Source organism: Heliconius melpomene, chromosome 21 (genome assembly GCF_056956725.1).
Source record: "Heliconius melpomene rosina isolate 202511_hmr_F chromosome 21, ASM5695672v1, whole genome shotgun sequence".
Classification (NCBI taxonomy): Eukaryota; Metazoa; Arthropoda; class Insecta; order Lepidoptera; family Nymphalidae; genus Heliconius; species Heliconius melpomene.
The window spans coordinates 4,435,064-4,449,489 of NC_140409.1; the positions used below are offsets into that span (position 1 = coordinate 4,435,064).

Here is a 14,426-nt window from a genome sequence, read left to right on the forward strand (position 1 = left end):
CAGCATGTCATAGATAATAAATATTAAAATGAGATAGATAGCTATATAAAAGTTAGCGCACACTGCAGTTAAAGTTTACTTTTCATATTTGCACAATCTTCGTTGGTACTGTGTCTACTGTAGTATCTACGTCTACTACTTGTAATATAATTCAGGTCATTCGTCCCCCGCTCGACGACAAAGTAAATTGCGGTATATCTTTCTTATATGCTACGTGGTACAAAGTCCGACAACCTTATTGTAGCAAAAAACTTGGATTTGAATATTATCCGAAATGAATCCTCTAACTCAAGTAAGTAGAAAACCTTATTATTAATTAAATATTAATGAATCTTGTCAGACTTTTTTTTACATTCTTAAAATTATTTAATAATTATATCAAAGATTATTTATGCATAATATTAAAATATTCATGGACACATTAAAATTAAAAATTAACCAGTTATTAATTTAATATTTAAGTGTTATGTATGTATATGTATATATAAGGCCCAGTCCAAAGTTCAATGTAGACATGTATTTTTGCCTTTTATTATTAAATGTTGATTATATTTTTAGAAAATGGGCCTCTACATGTGTTAAGTTTATTGGTTAAATATAATTCATATTTTTATAAATTATGAGAATGGAAAAAAATCCTAATAGACCTTATTTTTTCAATTTCCATAACTACGCTAATTAGTATAAAAAGTTCTACAATAAATGTATAATAAATATTTAGCTTAATTCAATTTTGAAGACTTTCTTCCAAGTTTTTTTAAATGAGTAAAAGATATTCAGCATATCTTTGAAACTGTTGTAATACTGTACTATTTATTATATGAGATTATCAGACTTATCACAATAGTAATAATTTTTTTAGTAAATATCTATACTGCTTAAAATAGTTGTTTTTATCCATAGAGGTTATGGGGTATTATTATTATTTCATTTCTTAAAATGTAAGTACCAAAACACAAATTTCCATATGGAAACATGATTAATTATTTTTCATACCAGAATGTTGCTGGCAGAGTGAACCTAGTTTTACAAAACTTCATGTTTTATGTACCACCCAATTTTCTAACCATTACTGATTGAGTGGCAGTTCCTTGCTCTGTGCTGTGTGCTACTTAACAGAGTAAGGAAATAATTTGTTCTCAAAATTGGAAATGTAGCCCATGCAACTGTAGCGTTTACAGCCACATTGTGCTTCTGTTGGTATATAATACTGCTGCTCTACAATGGCCTTGATGAAGTGTTATATACATTTTAATTTAATTTTTATACAGATAGCCCGGGTGACACGCCCTATTTATCGACAATTGTCCACAACAAAGGCGGTTGCTTCAGCACCAAGACCAATTCCACCTACTGGCTTATGTTTTGGTAAGTTCAATTATAAATTATATACCAAATAAGAAAGAATATTTTCTTTCATATTATACAATATATACTTTTATTATCTAAGAAAAATAATTATTACAATTTTAAATAAAATTTATATAAAAAATACATTTAAAAATATATAAATTTATTCTGGAGATGATGGGATAAGGATCCTGGCCATCAGTGGTTAGGGCTCCAGAGAGCAGAATAGTGACATTGGCACCCCATATGGTCAACAAATATTTTGTATAACAATTCAATTTATTTATAAATAGTATTTTAATAAAATGAATGAATTTATTTTTAATTACTATTAGCAACAAAAAATTAATTACTCTTCATGGCATTTTAATTTATTGCAATGTTTTAAATTTAAATAGTAATTATGTAAAACATTGTGATTATAGATAAAACTGAAGCAGCATAAAGATATACATATATTAAATGCTTGGAATAATTATATGATATACCTTACATATTTTATTGTAGTGTTTCTTTATAGAAACATTACAATATTCATAACATTTATATGTTATGAATATTTTTATTTAATTTAGATAATCTTTATTATCTATTAAACAATTAAATTATATTTATAATAGCTCGAAGTTTAACATATAATTAAAAATTCACATAATGCTATTAATTGCTGTTTCATATTTAAAAAGTTTTCTTGCTTATTCATCATTTCAAGTATTGAAAAATCCTGAGATGCTACTTTAAATAATATTTTGGAATGAAGTTACTTCTTATATCAATTTTAATAATATAATTATTTGTTGATAATGAATTTGCTTTATAAAATTTATAGGAAATATACTCCAGAATTCGGCGGAAAGTGGGGAACGGAGTGTCTTACTAGGCTTCCTCTGCCTACCCTGCTGTACGCAGGATACAGCGTGAAGCTGATTGTTTTATATAATAAATTATCATTTGATTGAATACGATAAACAGATATCTCTGAGATATAACATTAAATTGTTTATCACATGTTTTATTCAATTATGTGAAATTACTTAGTATATACATATGTATATACTTAGACTTATATAAATAGTCATATGACTATTTATTCAATTCTATTTTGTGCGGATAGAATTTAGGCGACGATCCGCTAGTTTTGTTTATTATAGTTATCTTATCTATACTACTTCTTAATCGATTCTGGTACAGAAAGGGTGACGTGTTAGTTAAAATTAAAATATCACCGTAAAGATATACTATTGTAAAATAACGCCCAATATTAATAATGTATCTCCTATCTCCAGTTAACGTCTATCTCGTACTGTCCGACATGTCTATCCAATCACTAACCTGCATGCCCACCTCCATCTCTGTCTATTTCAATCTATGGTAGCAATTTTTGGATTAGGATTGCTTATTAACATTGGGCGTTACGCCCAGTCGACTGAACGAACTTACTTTGCCCGACTGCGCGACGGAAAAGTAAAAAGGCGGGTAATGTCAAGTCTGTGTTTGTATGTTTGTTTCATTATAGCGATGCATTTCTCTTACGTCAATCAAATCGTCTTAACCTTGTAGGCTTCATTAAAGATGTAATATCTTTATTTAATATCTTAATAAAAATACACCACAGCTACCTTCATACGCCATATTATTAAAATCTAAACTCCTATATGCCTATTCAGTGATACCCCATATCTTTTAATATTTTGAGTATATTGGGGAAGTTAAATCAGGATCTATACTTACGCAGTACCACCCGTCCGTACGTCACATCTGTCCTGCTCACAGATGGTCTCCGTAAAAGGATTGCCCAGTTCCCAGAAAGACCTGTTCTCCAATCTTCTCAAGGAGCCTTGAGTTTAAATGGGACCTGTTATTTAATTCTAATATTATTTTTATAAGAAACCTCTACATACCTACCCACAAAAGACTATTCTAATATTATTTTTATAAGAAACCTCTACATACCTACCCACAAAAGACTCACCACCACACAAATTTTAAAATATTTAAAAGATATTCAAAAATGCGAGCGTTTTAAAAATATGTTTTCTGACTGTCCTGTTGATTTTTAATGACTTTAACTATTATTTATTTTTAATTAGACACAATGACAATGGCAATAAAAAACTGATGGATAAATTATACAACACTTATTACGTAGAGTGGCCGAGGCCAGACGTAGCGCAGTGGCACAAGCGTGAGTCTTAACGACAAGCATTGGGGTCGAAAAAATGAAATATTTAATATTTTCATTTCCTTTCTCTGGTATGGAAGCAAAGCGTGCTAGTCTTAATGGAAACCGAGTATCTTAGCACTGGATTCCAAGGTTCCTTCTGCCCTGCTACGTGTGGGATACAGCGTGAACGTAAAAAAAAGTGTATACAGGTTGTCCTCGTACTAACGACATATTAGCTCTTTATAGCATCCTTTTCAATCCTGTTACACCATCCTACCTCAAGGAGAGTTTTAAGTTCTTGGGGTCACACACCTTTCATTCCCAAAACCTCCGTTCCCACCTTAACCATATCCTCGAAATTCCTCTATGCCACACGAAATGCTATAATGACTCTTTTACGGTTAAAACAGTAAAGCTATGGAATAAGTTGCCGCTGGAAGTAAGACGGTCCCAGTCAATTGGGATTTTTAAACGACGTCTTAAACTTTACTATCTCCAACTCAATTCATAAAACGACAATATTATAATTGTATATGTATTTATCTTTAATTGTTGTATGTATGTAGATATGTATGTATGTATAAATGTATGTATTAAACTTTTTTGTGTTCTCTGAATATTGGTTTATACATTTTATGTACTTTTTGCACCTTTCTGCCTTCTTTTCTAAATTTAATCCTTCCGTTTTTTCTTTGGTTGCCTGTAGGAAATCGCTTTTAGTGATAAGGCCGCCATTGCACACTTGTTAATCGTATTTCTAATTAATTGTATTTTTTTTCTCTCTTCTTATTTGTGTAATAAAGTATTATATTATTATTATTAGCTTCTCGAAATATGTGACGTAATTTCAAATTCAAATATGTTACTTTAATATGCAAAATACTCGTATGTAATGAGAAATAATAAATAAAGCTTTCGGCTTAAACAAACTATCAATTCTAGATTTCTTCTTCTGGTTTTAGTAACAGCGACAGACCGCATAAATTCTGTTATTAACATAAAAACTCCTCGCAAAATTACAATAATTTTCTTTAAAAAATCATAGTGTTCCCAAAGTTTTTTAGAGTAGGTAATTTCTTTGTTTGAGGAGTAGGTAGTGTCAAAATATTGCTTTCTCTAATTCGAAATTATATCGACGGTTGAAAGGCTAGTTTGGTCTTAACGTCATTTTTTGCTATATATATAGATAGAGCTATCTACATATTTGGAATAAGCGGATTTTTTTTTTCAGCTCAGTTTCATAATTTTCAGAACCCTAGTTGCTTTGCTCTCATATTGAAGTCCATTGTATCCACCGGGACAGAGATCATCATGTTTTATTACTAAGTCGCTAAAACCATCCATTTTTAGGGTTCCGTTAAGGTAAAGAGGAACCAGTCAGTTCATCGTCTGTCAAGAGCCTTTATCTCAAAAACGCTTTCAGATATCGCGTTGAAATTCAAACCATGTACTTAAATCTACTAGCCCAAGATCCCACGACCCCCACCTTTAATTTTGAGTACTATTAGTATAATATGTAGTTAATACAGTATACATACTCACTAACTTGAAAGTGGGGACTTTCAGATAAAGTAGAGCGCCAAATAAAAGGACTGGAAAGAGTTTCACTTTCAAGTTAGTAACTACGCACACAGTCTTAACTACATATTAGGCTATTAATCTTCAAAATTTCAGCTATGACGTAGGTCTGCGGGCTCTGGGATCTCAGTATATACCGTCCCTTGATTTTCTGAAAAAAATCATATTGGGGCCAGTCGTGGCGCGGGGGCACAAAGTGTGACCGTAAAACCTGTGACTGGCTGTGGGTTCGATCCCCACTCGAGGAGATGAAATATTTATTTAAATTTATATTTCTATTTCTTCGCTCTGGTGTCGAGGCAAAGCGCGGCGTTGAGTTCTGCCACACACGCAAAGCCTCCAGAATTCGGCGGAAAGTGTCATAACACTAGCTTCACTCTGTCTACTCTGCTGTGTGCGAGAAACAGTGTGAAGCTGATTTCATTTTGACGTAGTAATTCTATAATAATTATTATATTGATTTTGTTACGTAATATTTATATGTTTATTGCCTTTTTTTCCCCGCCTTTGTTCCATAACTATTTTTCTTATTTTATTATTTAAATATAAAAATAATAATAATAATATACCTATACCTATTATTTTGTATAATTTTAATGAATATATATAATTGAAAGTAACCAATTGTTACGTTAGAGATACTGTGAGGTACATCAAAATTATCTATATATATAATCGAAAGGTCACTCATTCATCACGAAATCTCAGAAACTACAAGTGCTAGAAATCTCAAATTTTGCATAGGAGATACTTATAGGAGGTAGGTGCTCGCTAAGACGGGAATTTGCAATATTCGACTTCTAAGGGGTTGTTTTTGGGGTCGAAAGTTTGTATGAAACTTCGTTACTACAAATGCTAGGAGTAGACGTCACTAGGACGTAGTCATGGAGACAGAAATTAGTAATAACATAGTTCACGCGGGTGTAACCGCGAGCGGGCCGCTAGTATTTTATATAATTTATTAGTCCGTCACAGGGCTGAAGCCTGTTAAGCATAAGAAAAAGCACATTGAACATTCTTCTGCATAAACTCATATGAATTTTTATATTTTGTGCAGAACGTAGTTGAAAGTTATTACAAAAACACATTTCTTCTGTTACAGAGCTCAGTGAGGAACAGAAAGCTCTACAGGAACTGGCCCGCAAGTTCACCAAGGAGGAGATCATACCCGTCGCGGCGCAATACGACAAGAGCGGGGAATACCCATGGCCCATTGTAAAAAAGGCCTGGGAAATTGGTCTAATGAACGGGCATATTCCCGAACATTGCGGTAACGATATCTTTTTAATATGCTAAGTTATCAAATTATTATAATGTGTCTTTAAATAACCGCCGCCCTCACTTTCACAAAATTTTTGAAACATTTTAACACAGACTAGGTCTTGTTAATAGAGCTTCAAGAGGTATCCTAGGCAGAATCTGTTCCCATTCTCCGTTCCCATTTAAACTACCGCTAAGTACGTAAAACAATTTCTGCAAGAGCGAGGAAATGAAAATATTAAATAATTCATTCTCCCGAGCGGAAAACACAATCGTCGCTTTTACCATCATCCACCGCGCTTCCGCGCCACTAAAACCTAAACAATTTTTACGTTAATAATGCCTCTTGTAAAATATTTTAATAGGTGTTATAAAGTTTTTCTTAAAAAATCCAAGAACAATCTCGAAATGTAAGGATAGAAAATTATAAAAAAAAGAAAAGGGAAATTGATTAAAATCCCAGCATATTTTAATTATAATTTAGTTTAAGTATTGCAATTCCGTTGATAAAGATACATTTGAACACCCAACTTTCAATTAAAAATTGAAATTAATGCAAAAGTATAAAATTATATAATTTCACAGGGGGATTGGGTTTAAAAGTTACCGAGAATGGTATAGTCTGTGAGGAGGTAGCTTTCGGATGTTCTGGAATAATGGCGGCTATGTATATCACCGAAATCGCAGTGAGCATTAACATGGAAATAATGTGTTGGCGCATGTGGTATTTGCTGAGCTGACTTGGCACAACTTTTCACTTTTTAATTATAATTTAATAGGCAATGCGATCACGAAATACACTATAAACTAATTAGAACATACCGATATTTATAATTATATCATTTATTCATGAATAAATAAAATAAGGGAAACGCCAAAATAATCTATTTTTTTTTTCAAAAATTGAAGAGTCTAAGATTAATTTCAGGCGGCATTGGGAACTTTGGTGTTTTCGACGAGTGTTTAATTGGTGAGGAATTAGCCTTCGGATGTTCTGGTATAGCGACGGCCACCGGCGGCACGGGCTTAGGCGTAAGTTATTATAACGGTTGCTTATAATCTAAATTGTTACCTCGTGCCAATATGTAAATAAATAAATTATATCTGAAATTTAAGTAAGCGTTTTGAATATACAGGATAGCTTAATGGAACATAATATTATGATTTGTAAAGTTTTATTTACAAGAAAGAACATACAGAAAGAAAGTACAACATCAAAATGTCAAGTACTGTTGTTTTTTTGTATAATCAACAGTATTTTTAATAGTTGTAACAGTTTTCAATGTAAATTGAGCTAACCTGTATAATAAATCGTGATCCTAAAAACGAAACACACATCAACTTCACAAGCAAGAAATATAACACAAACAAAATATAAAAGTTACAGTAAAAATACCAATAAAAAAATCCAATGTCGACTTATTATATATATAATGTAAAATTCAAATATAAATTGTTATATGCCGTGTAAAATAATGGCAGGCATGCTGCTTCCTTTCAAAAGCTTTATTTGTAGTTAATTATGTATATGTTGACAATTATATGCTATGTTTGTAAACAAAGTTACAAATACAACTAAAATTATGTATATACTAAACGTAATATAAATGTAAAATATATTGGGCAGTTAGATAGAGCCAGATATAGTATTTGAATAAATAAAAATAATTTTTATTACCGGAGTTTATAAACTTTAATAAAAAAATATAATAACGACAAAGTTTTACGCCTTGTGTGTACATTTAAATTGTGTACAATAAGGAATAAACAATTAAAATTTGTACAAAAAAGGGCTGTATTTTTTTACAACTGCGTATTATAAAATATTTATTACTTATATAGTTTAATTTACCAACATTAAAATGGATAATCTAAATATTTTCAACAAGAACAACAATATTCTATTAGGCAAGAACAAGGGCTATAAACATAATATATGAAGTCCGCCATATTACAATGGCCGCCATCTTAATTTTTTTTATACTGTATTGTATTTTACTAGCCTTTCATTTGATATCCATAACAAGGTGTTAAAAAGAAAAAAAAATAAAATAAAAATAACAGGGGTGTTTTTAAAGAATATAAAATCTGCTATTTTTTAGCGACGTACATCCTGTGTTTGTCATACTTAGACTATATATTATAATTATATTGTCACCAGAACTAAAAGTATATACCAAATTCTAAGTCAATCGTTCAACAGGAAGAAAGTTAAATTTCAAAAGTCAGGTTAATTGTCGTCGGTTTCTAAGCATAAGCGCGGCTCTTAAGGTACCCCCAGAGAAAAAAATCCAGTGGCGTGAGGTCTGGGCTCCGAGGAGGCCACCGAATGTCCCCTCTACGCGATATCAGTTTTCTAGTAAACATTTTTTTACTGGAAGGACTCTTTGGATGTATGAGATGTCGCGCCGTCATGTTGAAAACAGGTCCTGCTAGGAGGCCTGCTAGGTCCTGGAAGTCTTCAAAATAATGCAGTCGTGGGAAGGAAAAAGGAAAAAGTTACGTAATATGTCTGTGTAGCGATCAGAATTTGCTGTTACGGTTTGGCCATAAGGACGTCGCGACGTTGCGACTTCGCTTACAGTTTCTTCCGTTCTTATTGACCTTGGACGCCCCGCGGGTTTTTGATTCAGTTCAGTGTCAGTCAGACACTTTCACTAGGATTTAAATCATGTAAACTAAACTCAGAGCGAAATAGACGCCGCGCAAAAGTGCACGAATTGGCATTTCTGTAATAAGCCACAGAACAGAACTGCTCACTGGTGAAACCCTCCATAGTGACTAAATTTCTGAGGACCAAGCTACCTATGCCCACGATAAATCCGATTTTGAAATTCACACGCCTTTCTGACCCATCCTGTAAATAACTTTCACAGGTGGTTTGGACATGGGTGTCTTTGATGGGTGTATGGTTGCTGAGGAGTTGGCCTTCGGCTGTACTGGCATCATGACAGCAATGGAAGCCAGTGGCTTAGGCGTGAGTGGCGCATGATGCCCATATCCATTAGTTATTATCACTAAATGAATGGCTTACATCTTTGAATGTATATATGAGTAACATAGACTGACTTGGTAGATATTTGGCTGAATCGTTTCGATCTATTGTGTTAGATTAGTTACTAATAAAAATTAAATGTGACGTCAGTTTCAGTGTATACAAATACTGTGTAAATTTCAATAGTGTCTTATGTGTCCTTTTTTTGTGGACTAGATGCATTACCATGTTATGTAAAGACTGTAGGTAGTATTTAGTGTGGTGTGTTAGCGGTATTGCTTGGTATGCTGTGCTTTTTTTTCTGATATCGTTTCTAAAGCTTGTAGTGATACTCCAGTGTTAAACGGAAATACTAATATAATTTCACTCTGCAGTCTTGGCTGCTTGATTTCAGAATAGCCTAGTTTGATTTGGATTTTTTTTTATGCTAACAGTCATTATAGATTGGTCTTGCTAGTGTTTGAATACGCTTTTTTCGAGTATTTGGTTTTGCTTTAGATATTTAAAAAATATTTATCTATTTTTTATTTTTATATCAGACATGTTTCTAAATTATTTAAATATCTATATAAAATATTAACATTTTGTTTCTGTTTCTTTATTACATTATTATTTGATTGATCACTTTTACTTATTTGTAAATAACTATCTCACATTGTATCATTACATATATTCATTATTCATATGTAAACTGCGCGGTACTACTACGTTAAAATACAATCATTGCTCATAGTAAATCCTCCTCCTTATAAACATCTACACTACATGTCCACTACATATATATTTACTGTACACATTTTCATATACTTATGCACATACTGTTAATATTGTAATATATATACATACTTCTAAACCTAACTGCATTAGCATCTTCAGTTTTTGGTGCTATTTAGCTTGGTATTATACTATACATTTTTATAATTCAAATATTATATATTTCTAACACAAAATTTATTTACATGATTTCCCTGGTATATTTCAGCAAACCCCAGTTATAATCGCTGGTAACAAAGAACAACAAAAGAAATACTTGGGCAGATTGATCGAAGAACCCCTTGTCGCTGTAAGTATAAGGTGTTTATTCATAAATTGTATATTTATGAATGAAAACGAGCCTCAGAAAACCGTAATCTACATAAGTTAAAATTTTCATTTAAAAACAACACCATACGTCTCTAAAATGTGTATATTTTTTTTATTTAGTATATAATGATAATATGATTTATACAAAATTAAACTCAAAATTATTTAGACCATTTGCTTGCTGCCTCGACCTAACCTTAAAAAACACTAGAATCATCTAAATATATTTTATATATAAATTACTATTCGTGTACCATCGGTAGATAAAGTCAAGTAAATCACTAATAAATAAAACATAATAAATGACAATTATCTAGGCATACTGTGTGACTGAGCCCGGCGCCGGTTCTGACGTAGCCGGAGTCAAAACCAGGGCGGAAAAGAAAGGCGACGAGTGGATCCTGAATGGGCAAAAGATGTGGATCACCAACGGCGGGGTCGCCAACTGGTAACGTGATATTGTTAATCTTTCATTAGTCAGTCAGTTCAATTAAATGTATATATTTTTCTATATTATTTTATTTTTTTAATTTGGTGAAATATATATAAATAAAACATACAATATACACTATAATTAAAAATATATATAATAAGCATATGTTTCATTTCAGGTATTTCGTACTAGCTAGAACGAACCCCGACCCCAAGTGCCCGGCCAGCAAGGCTTTCACTGGGTTCATAGTAGAGAGAGATTGGCAGGGAGTCATCCCTGGACGCAAAGTAAGAGAATCTCTTCATACTATACGCTCTTATTATATATTTATATAGTGTAAAATAAGATATAGTAAATAAATGAATGTCGGAGGTATTCTTATTAGAGTATTACAAAGTATTACGTATAAACATTATTAGTTATGCCATATAGTTACAATGTTATATATTTTGCCAGGAAATGAATATGGGACAACGTGCATCTGACACCCGAGGCATCACCTTCGAGGATGTTCGCATTCCCAAAGAAAATGTGTTAATTGGTGAAGGTGCCGGGTTCAAGATTGCTATGGGAGCCTTCGACAAGACTCGTCCACCTGTAAGTAATTTATTATATTCTTAATACTACTACTATATTATTATTGAGGATGTTATGGCGCAGCGTCACAATTCACAAACTGGCTGTAAACGTAGCGGTTGAGAGTTCGATTCCCTCTTGGTAGTGAATTATATTCATTTCATCGCTCTGGCAAGATTACAAAGGCGTTGAGTTCATTCACTCAATCGTTTACCAAGCGTAAAGCTAAATTAATTCTAGCGCCATCTTAGTGCCCTCGCTTAAAACGCACAATTAGTTTACAATAACCATACCACTCTATAGTTCATGTGTATACCGCTAGGTGGCAGCTGGTGCTACAGGACTGGCTCAGAGGGCTCTCTACGAAGCTACCAAGTACTCCTTAGAGAGGAAGACCTTCGGGGTGCCTATCGCCCACCACCAGGCAGTGGCCTTCATCCTGGCTGACATGGCCATGGGAGTGGAGACTTCCCGTTTGGCTTGGCAGAAAGCCGCCTGGATGGTAGATCATGGTAATAACAATTTTTTTATTAAATTACCTTCTACGTGTATTCTCTAGTCACACCACGGTTGTGGGTTCGTTTCCCACTTGCAGAAAAGAATTATTTTCATTAACTGCCTACCCTGCTATATGCGGTATAAAGCTAATATAAGTATAAAAATGGTAAATTGGTTGTGGCGCTCAAAACCTCTAGGTCAACCACATAATTAGATGGTCAATTACTAATAAAATTTTAACCTGGCCTGTTCTAGCAGAAAATGGCACAGGATGATCGACGGTAACTTAATATTTGATACCATACAATACCTTGCAATTATTGAGTTAGTTATACTCGGAATCAAAAGGGTAACTTGTTGACATTTGAAAATAAAGACATGTTTATTTAAAATGTATTGGTTGTCAATCAAATGTTTGTTGTATAATGACCTCGAGGTATAGCGTGTGTATACGATTTTTGTTATATGAAGTTCACTTTGCCCTTTTTTATTTCGTTTCTTATGTATACTAATTGCAACTGTTATAACTACTTAATGTTACTTGACAAACAGTTTTTAAGAAAACCTATAAAAAGTTTAACGTAGCGGGATCGAACCTGTACCTCTTGGACACCATCCAGGTTCCAATCCCGCCACATTAAATTTTTTATGTTGTCTAAAAATATTTTTCTCCTAACTATTGAGGAATAACTGCTAAATCTATCAATATTCTTTACTTTCGCTTTGCTTATTTAAATAATATTTTATTTTCCCAGGTCAAAAGAACACTGTAATGGCGTCAGTGGCCAAATGCCACGCGTCCGAAGTAGCCAACAAGGCAGCTTCAGACGCTGTACAGGTGTTTGGTGGTAACGGGTTCAACACCGAGTACCCAGTAGAGAAACTCATGCGTGACGCCAAAATATATCAAATATACGAAGGAACATCACAAATTCAAAGACTTATCATATCAAGGGAAATTCTCACTGATGCTAAACAGAGCAATGCCTAAAAAATATGTAGAAAGTAAGAATATTATTTTTGTTTGACATAATATATTTTAGAACTTTATTCAAGTTCATATTTTAGTAAGTAAACCTAATTTTGGTCAATTACTAATTAAAGTTTTTAATATTTTTGTAGTTATATATTTTTTACATATCATAGGTATCATGTCTAACGATTATATATTATTAAATTTAATTTTTTGTTTAGATTCAGAGGTTTACAACACAATATTTTGTAAGATGTATTTTGTATAACATATTTATTTTTATGAGCTTATATACATTTTTTAATACATATACAAATTAAAATGTTATTTTTAAATATACTGTAGCAGCAGTAAATTTGTTTGTTTTATATATGTGTCCTTATATTAATAAAGTGTCGTATTTATATAATGTTTTTTTTATTTCTAAATCTCTATGTAAATTAAGTTAGTTTTTTTAATTTATTGTTAATTATAATTATATTAAAAAATGTCAGTTGTAGCCTTAGTAGAAAAGTAAAAAAGAATATGAGCTACATATTATAAAAAAAATATAATTTTGCTTCCCTTGTATCGTCAAAAGAAGATTTAACAGCTCTCCGCCTCAGTGCAGGTACAGGGGGTTGGTTGCATTGGAACTTATTGTATTTTTTTTATTATTTTAATAAGATTTGTTTAATTAGAACCAGTAGTTGCGCAAAAACAAAAAAAATCAAAAGCTCTAATCTCAGCGTTAGCGGCTTCAAGCAAATAAGCTTTTCAGCTGTATAATATTATTATAATATCATAATCAATAATGATTAATAAAAAAAAATTAAATGTTTCAAAATAAATTACTTAAAAACATATTAAAAAATACTTTTATGATGAACACTCAATAAGTTCAGTGGCTGCTCATATGCTGTATCACATAAATATCATCAAAAGTAGAATAAAAGCATAAACGTAAATGGAAAACTCACAAGTTTATAGAAAGCGCCATCTGTTTTAAAATCTCAAATCGATTCTCAAGGTTAGCATTTAACGACGTACTTAATTTTCATTGAAACTAGGTGGCGTCACTATCCACCGGATGTTGTAATCAAATATATGATTCTTAATATTAAACAATTGACAAATCGTCAAAGTTTACCATTAAATATTATTAACATGTTAAAAATATTTTTTTAGTTCAATCATAATTAAAGAAAAAAGGTTTTATAAATATTTAGTAGTAAAACTTTGTAATCATACTTGCACAGATTGACCTACATTTGAAGCCCTTGTGAAAGGATTGTGCAATAGAAACGGTCATTTATTACACAACACAACGTATTCATAAGCAAATGTATTCATTTTGCACTATTTTAAATATTTTTTAAGCTACAAACATATTTTCACTAAATAGCCATTGAAGTACTTTTAAAGATTTTTACAATATACTTTCGATTTTCGCTTTGATAATATTATAATAAATAAAGATATACTATAATTAATATTAAAATAATGAATAAGTTTTTTTAAAAAAATAGGCCATGAC

At 31.9% G+C, this 14,426-nt stretch overlaps 1 protein-coding gene across 3 annotated transcripts; it reads left to right on the top strand.

Moving 5' to 3' along the window:
* The first annotated feature begins 21 nt into the window (after positions 1 to 21).
* Positions 22 to 13,319, top strand: Mcad (Medium-chain acyl-CoA dehydrogenase). Of its 3 annotated transcripts, none has more exons than XM_085205655.1 (10): positions 22 to 292; positions 1,272 to 1,368; positions 6,195 to 6,362; positions 6,938 to 7,038; positions 10,330 to 10,410; positions 10,748 to 10,878; positions 11,042 to 11,150; positions 11,320 to 11,460; positions 11,762 to 11,951; positions 12,693 to 13,319. In XM_085205655.1, the coding sequence occupies exons 1-10, from the start codon at positions 275 to 277 to the stop codon at positions 12,926 to 12,928; spliced, it is 1,272 nt and encodes a 423-aa protein (XP_085061781.1). In that variant the 5' UTR covers positions 22 to 274; the 3' UTR covers positions 12,929 to 13,319. The 3 variants fall into 3 exon arrangements, with proteins under 3 accessions (XP_085061781.1, XP_085061779.1, XP_085061780.1); XM_085205653.1 differs by lacking the exon at positions 6,938 to 7,038 and adding an exon at positions 7,281 to 7,384; XM_085205654.1 differs by lacking the exon at positions 6,938 to 7,038 and adding an exon at positions 9,229 to 9,329 and having other exon boundaries at positions 23 to 292.
* The last annotated feature ends 1,107 nt before the right edge of the window (positions 13,320 to 14,426 follow it).

Bases quoted from the DNA above. Each gene is read 5' to 3' on its own strand.
- Mcad (XM_085205653.1), top strand. The intron at 1,369-6,194 runs GTAAGTTCAATT...CTTCTGTTACAG, and splicing joins ACCTACTGGCTTATGTTTTG to AGCTCAGTGAGGAACAGAAA. The intron at 11,151-11,319 runs GTAAGAGAATCT...ATATTTTGCCAG, and splicing joins GAGTCATCCCTGGACGCAAA to GAAATGAATATGGGACAACG.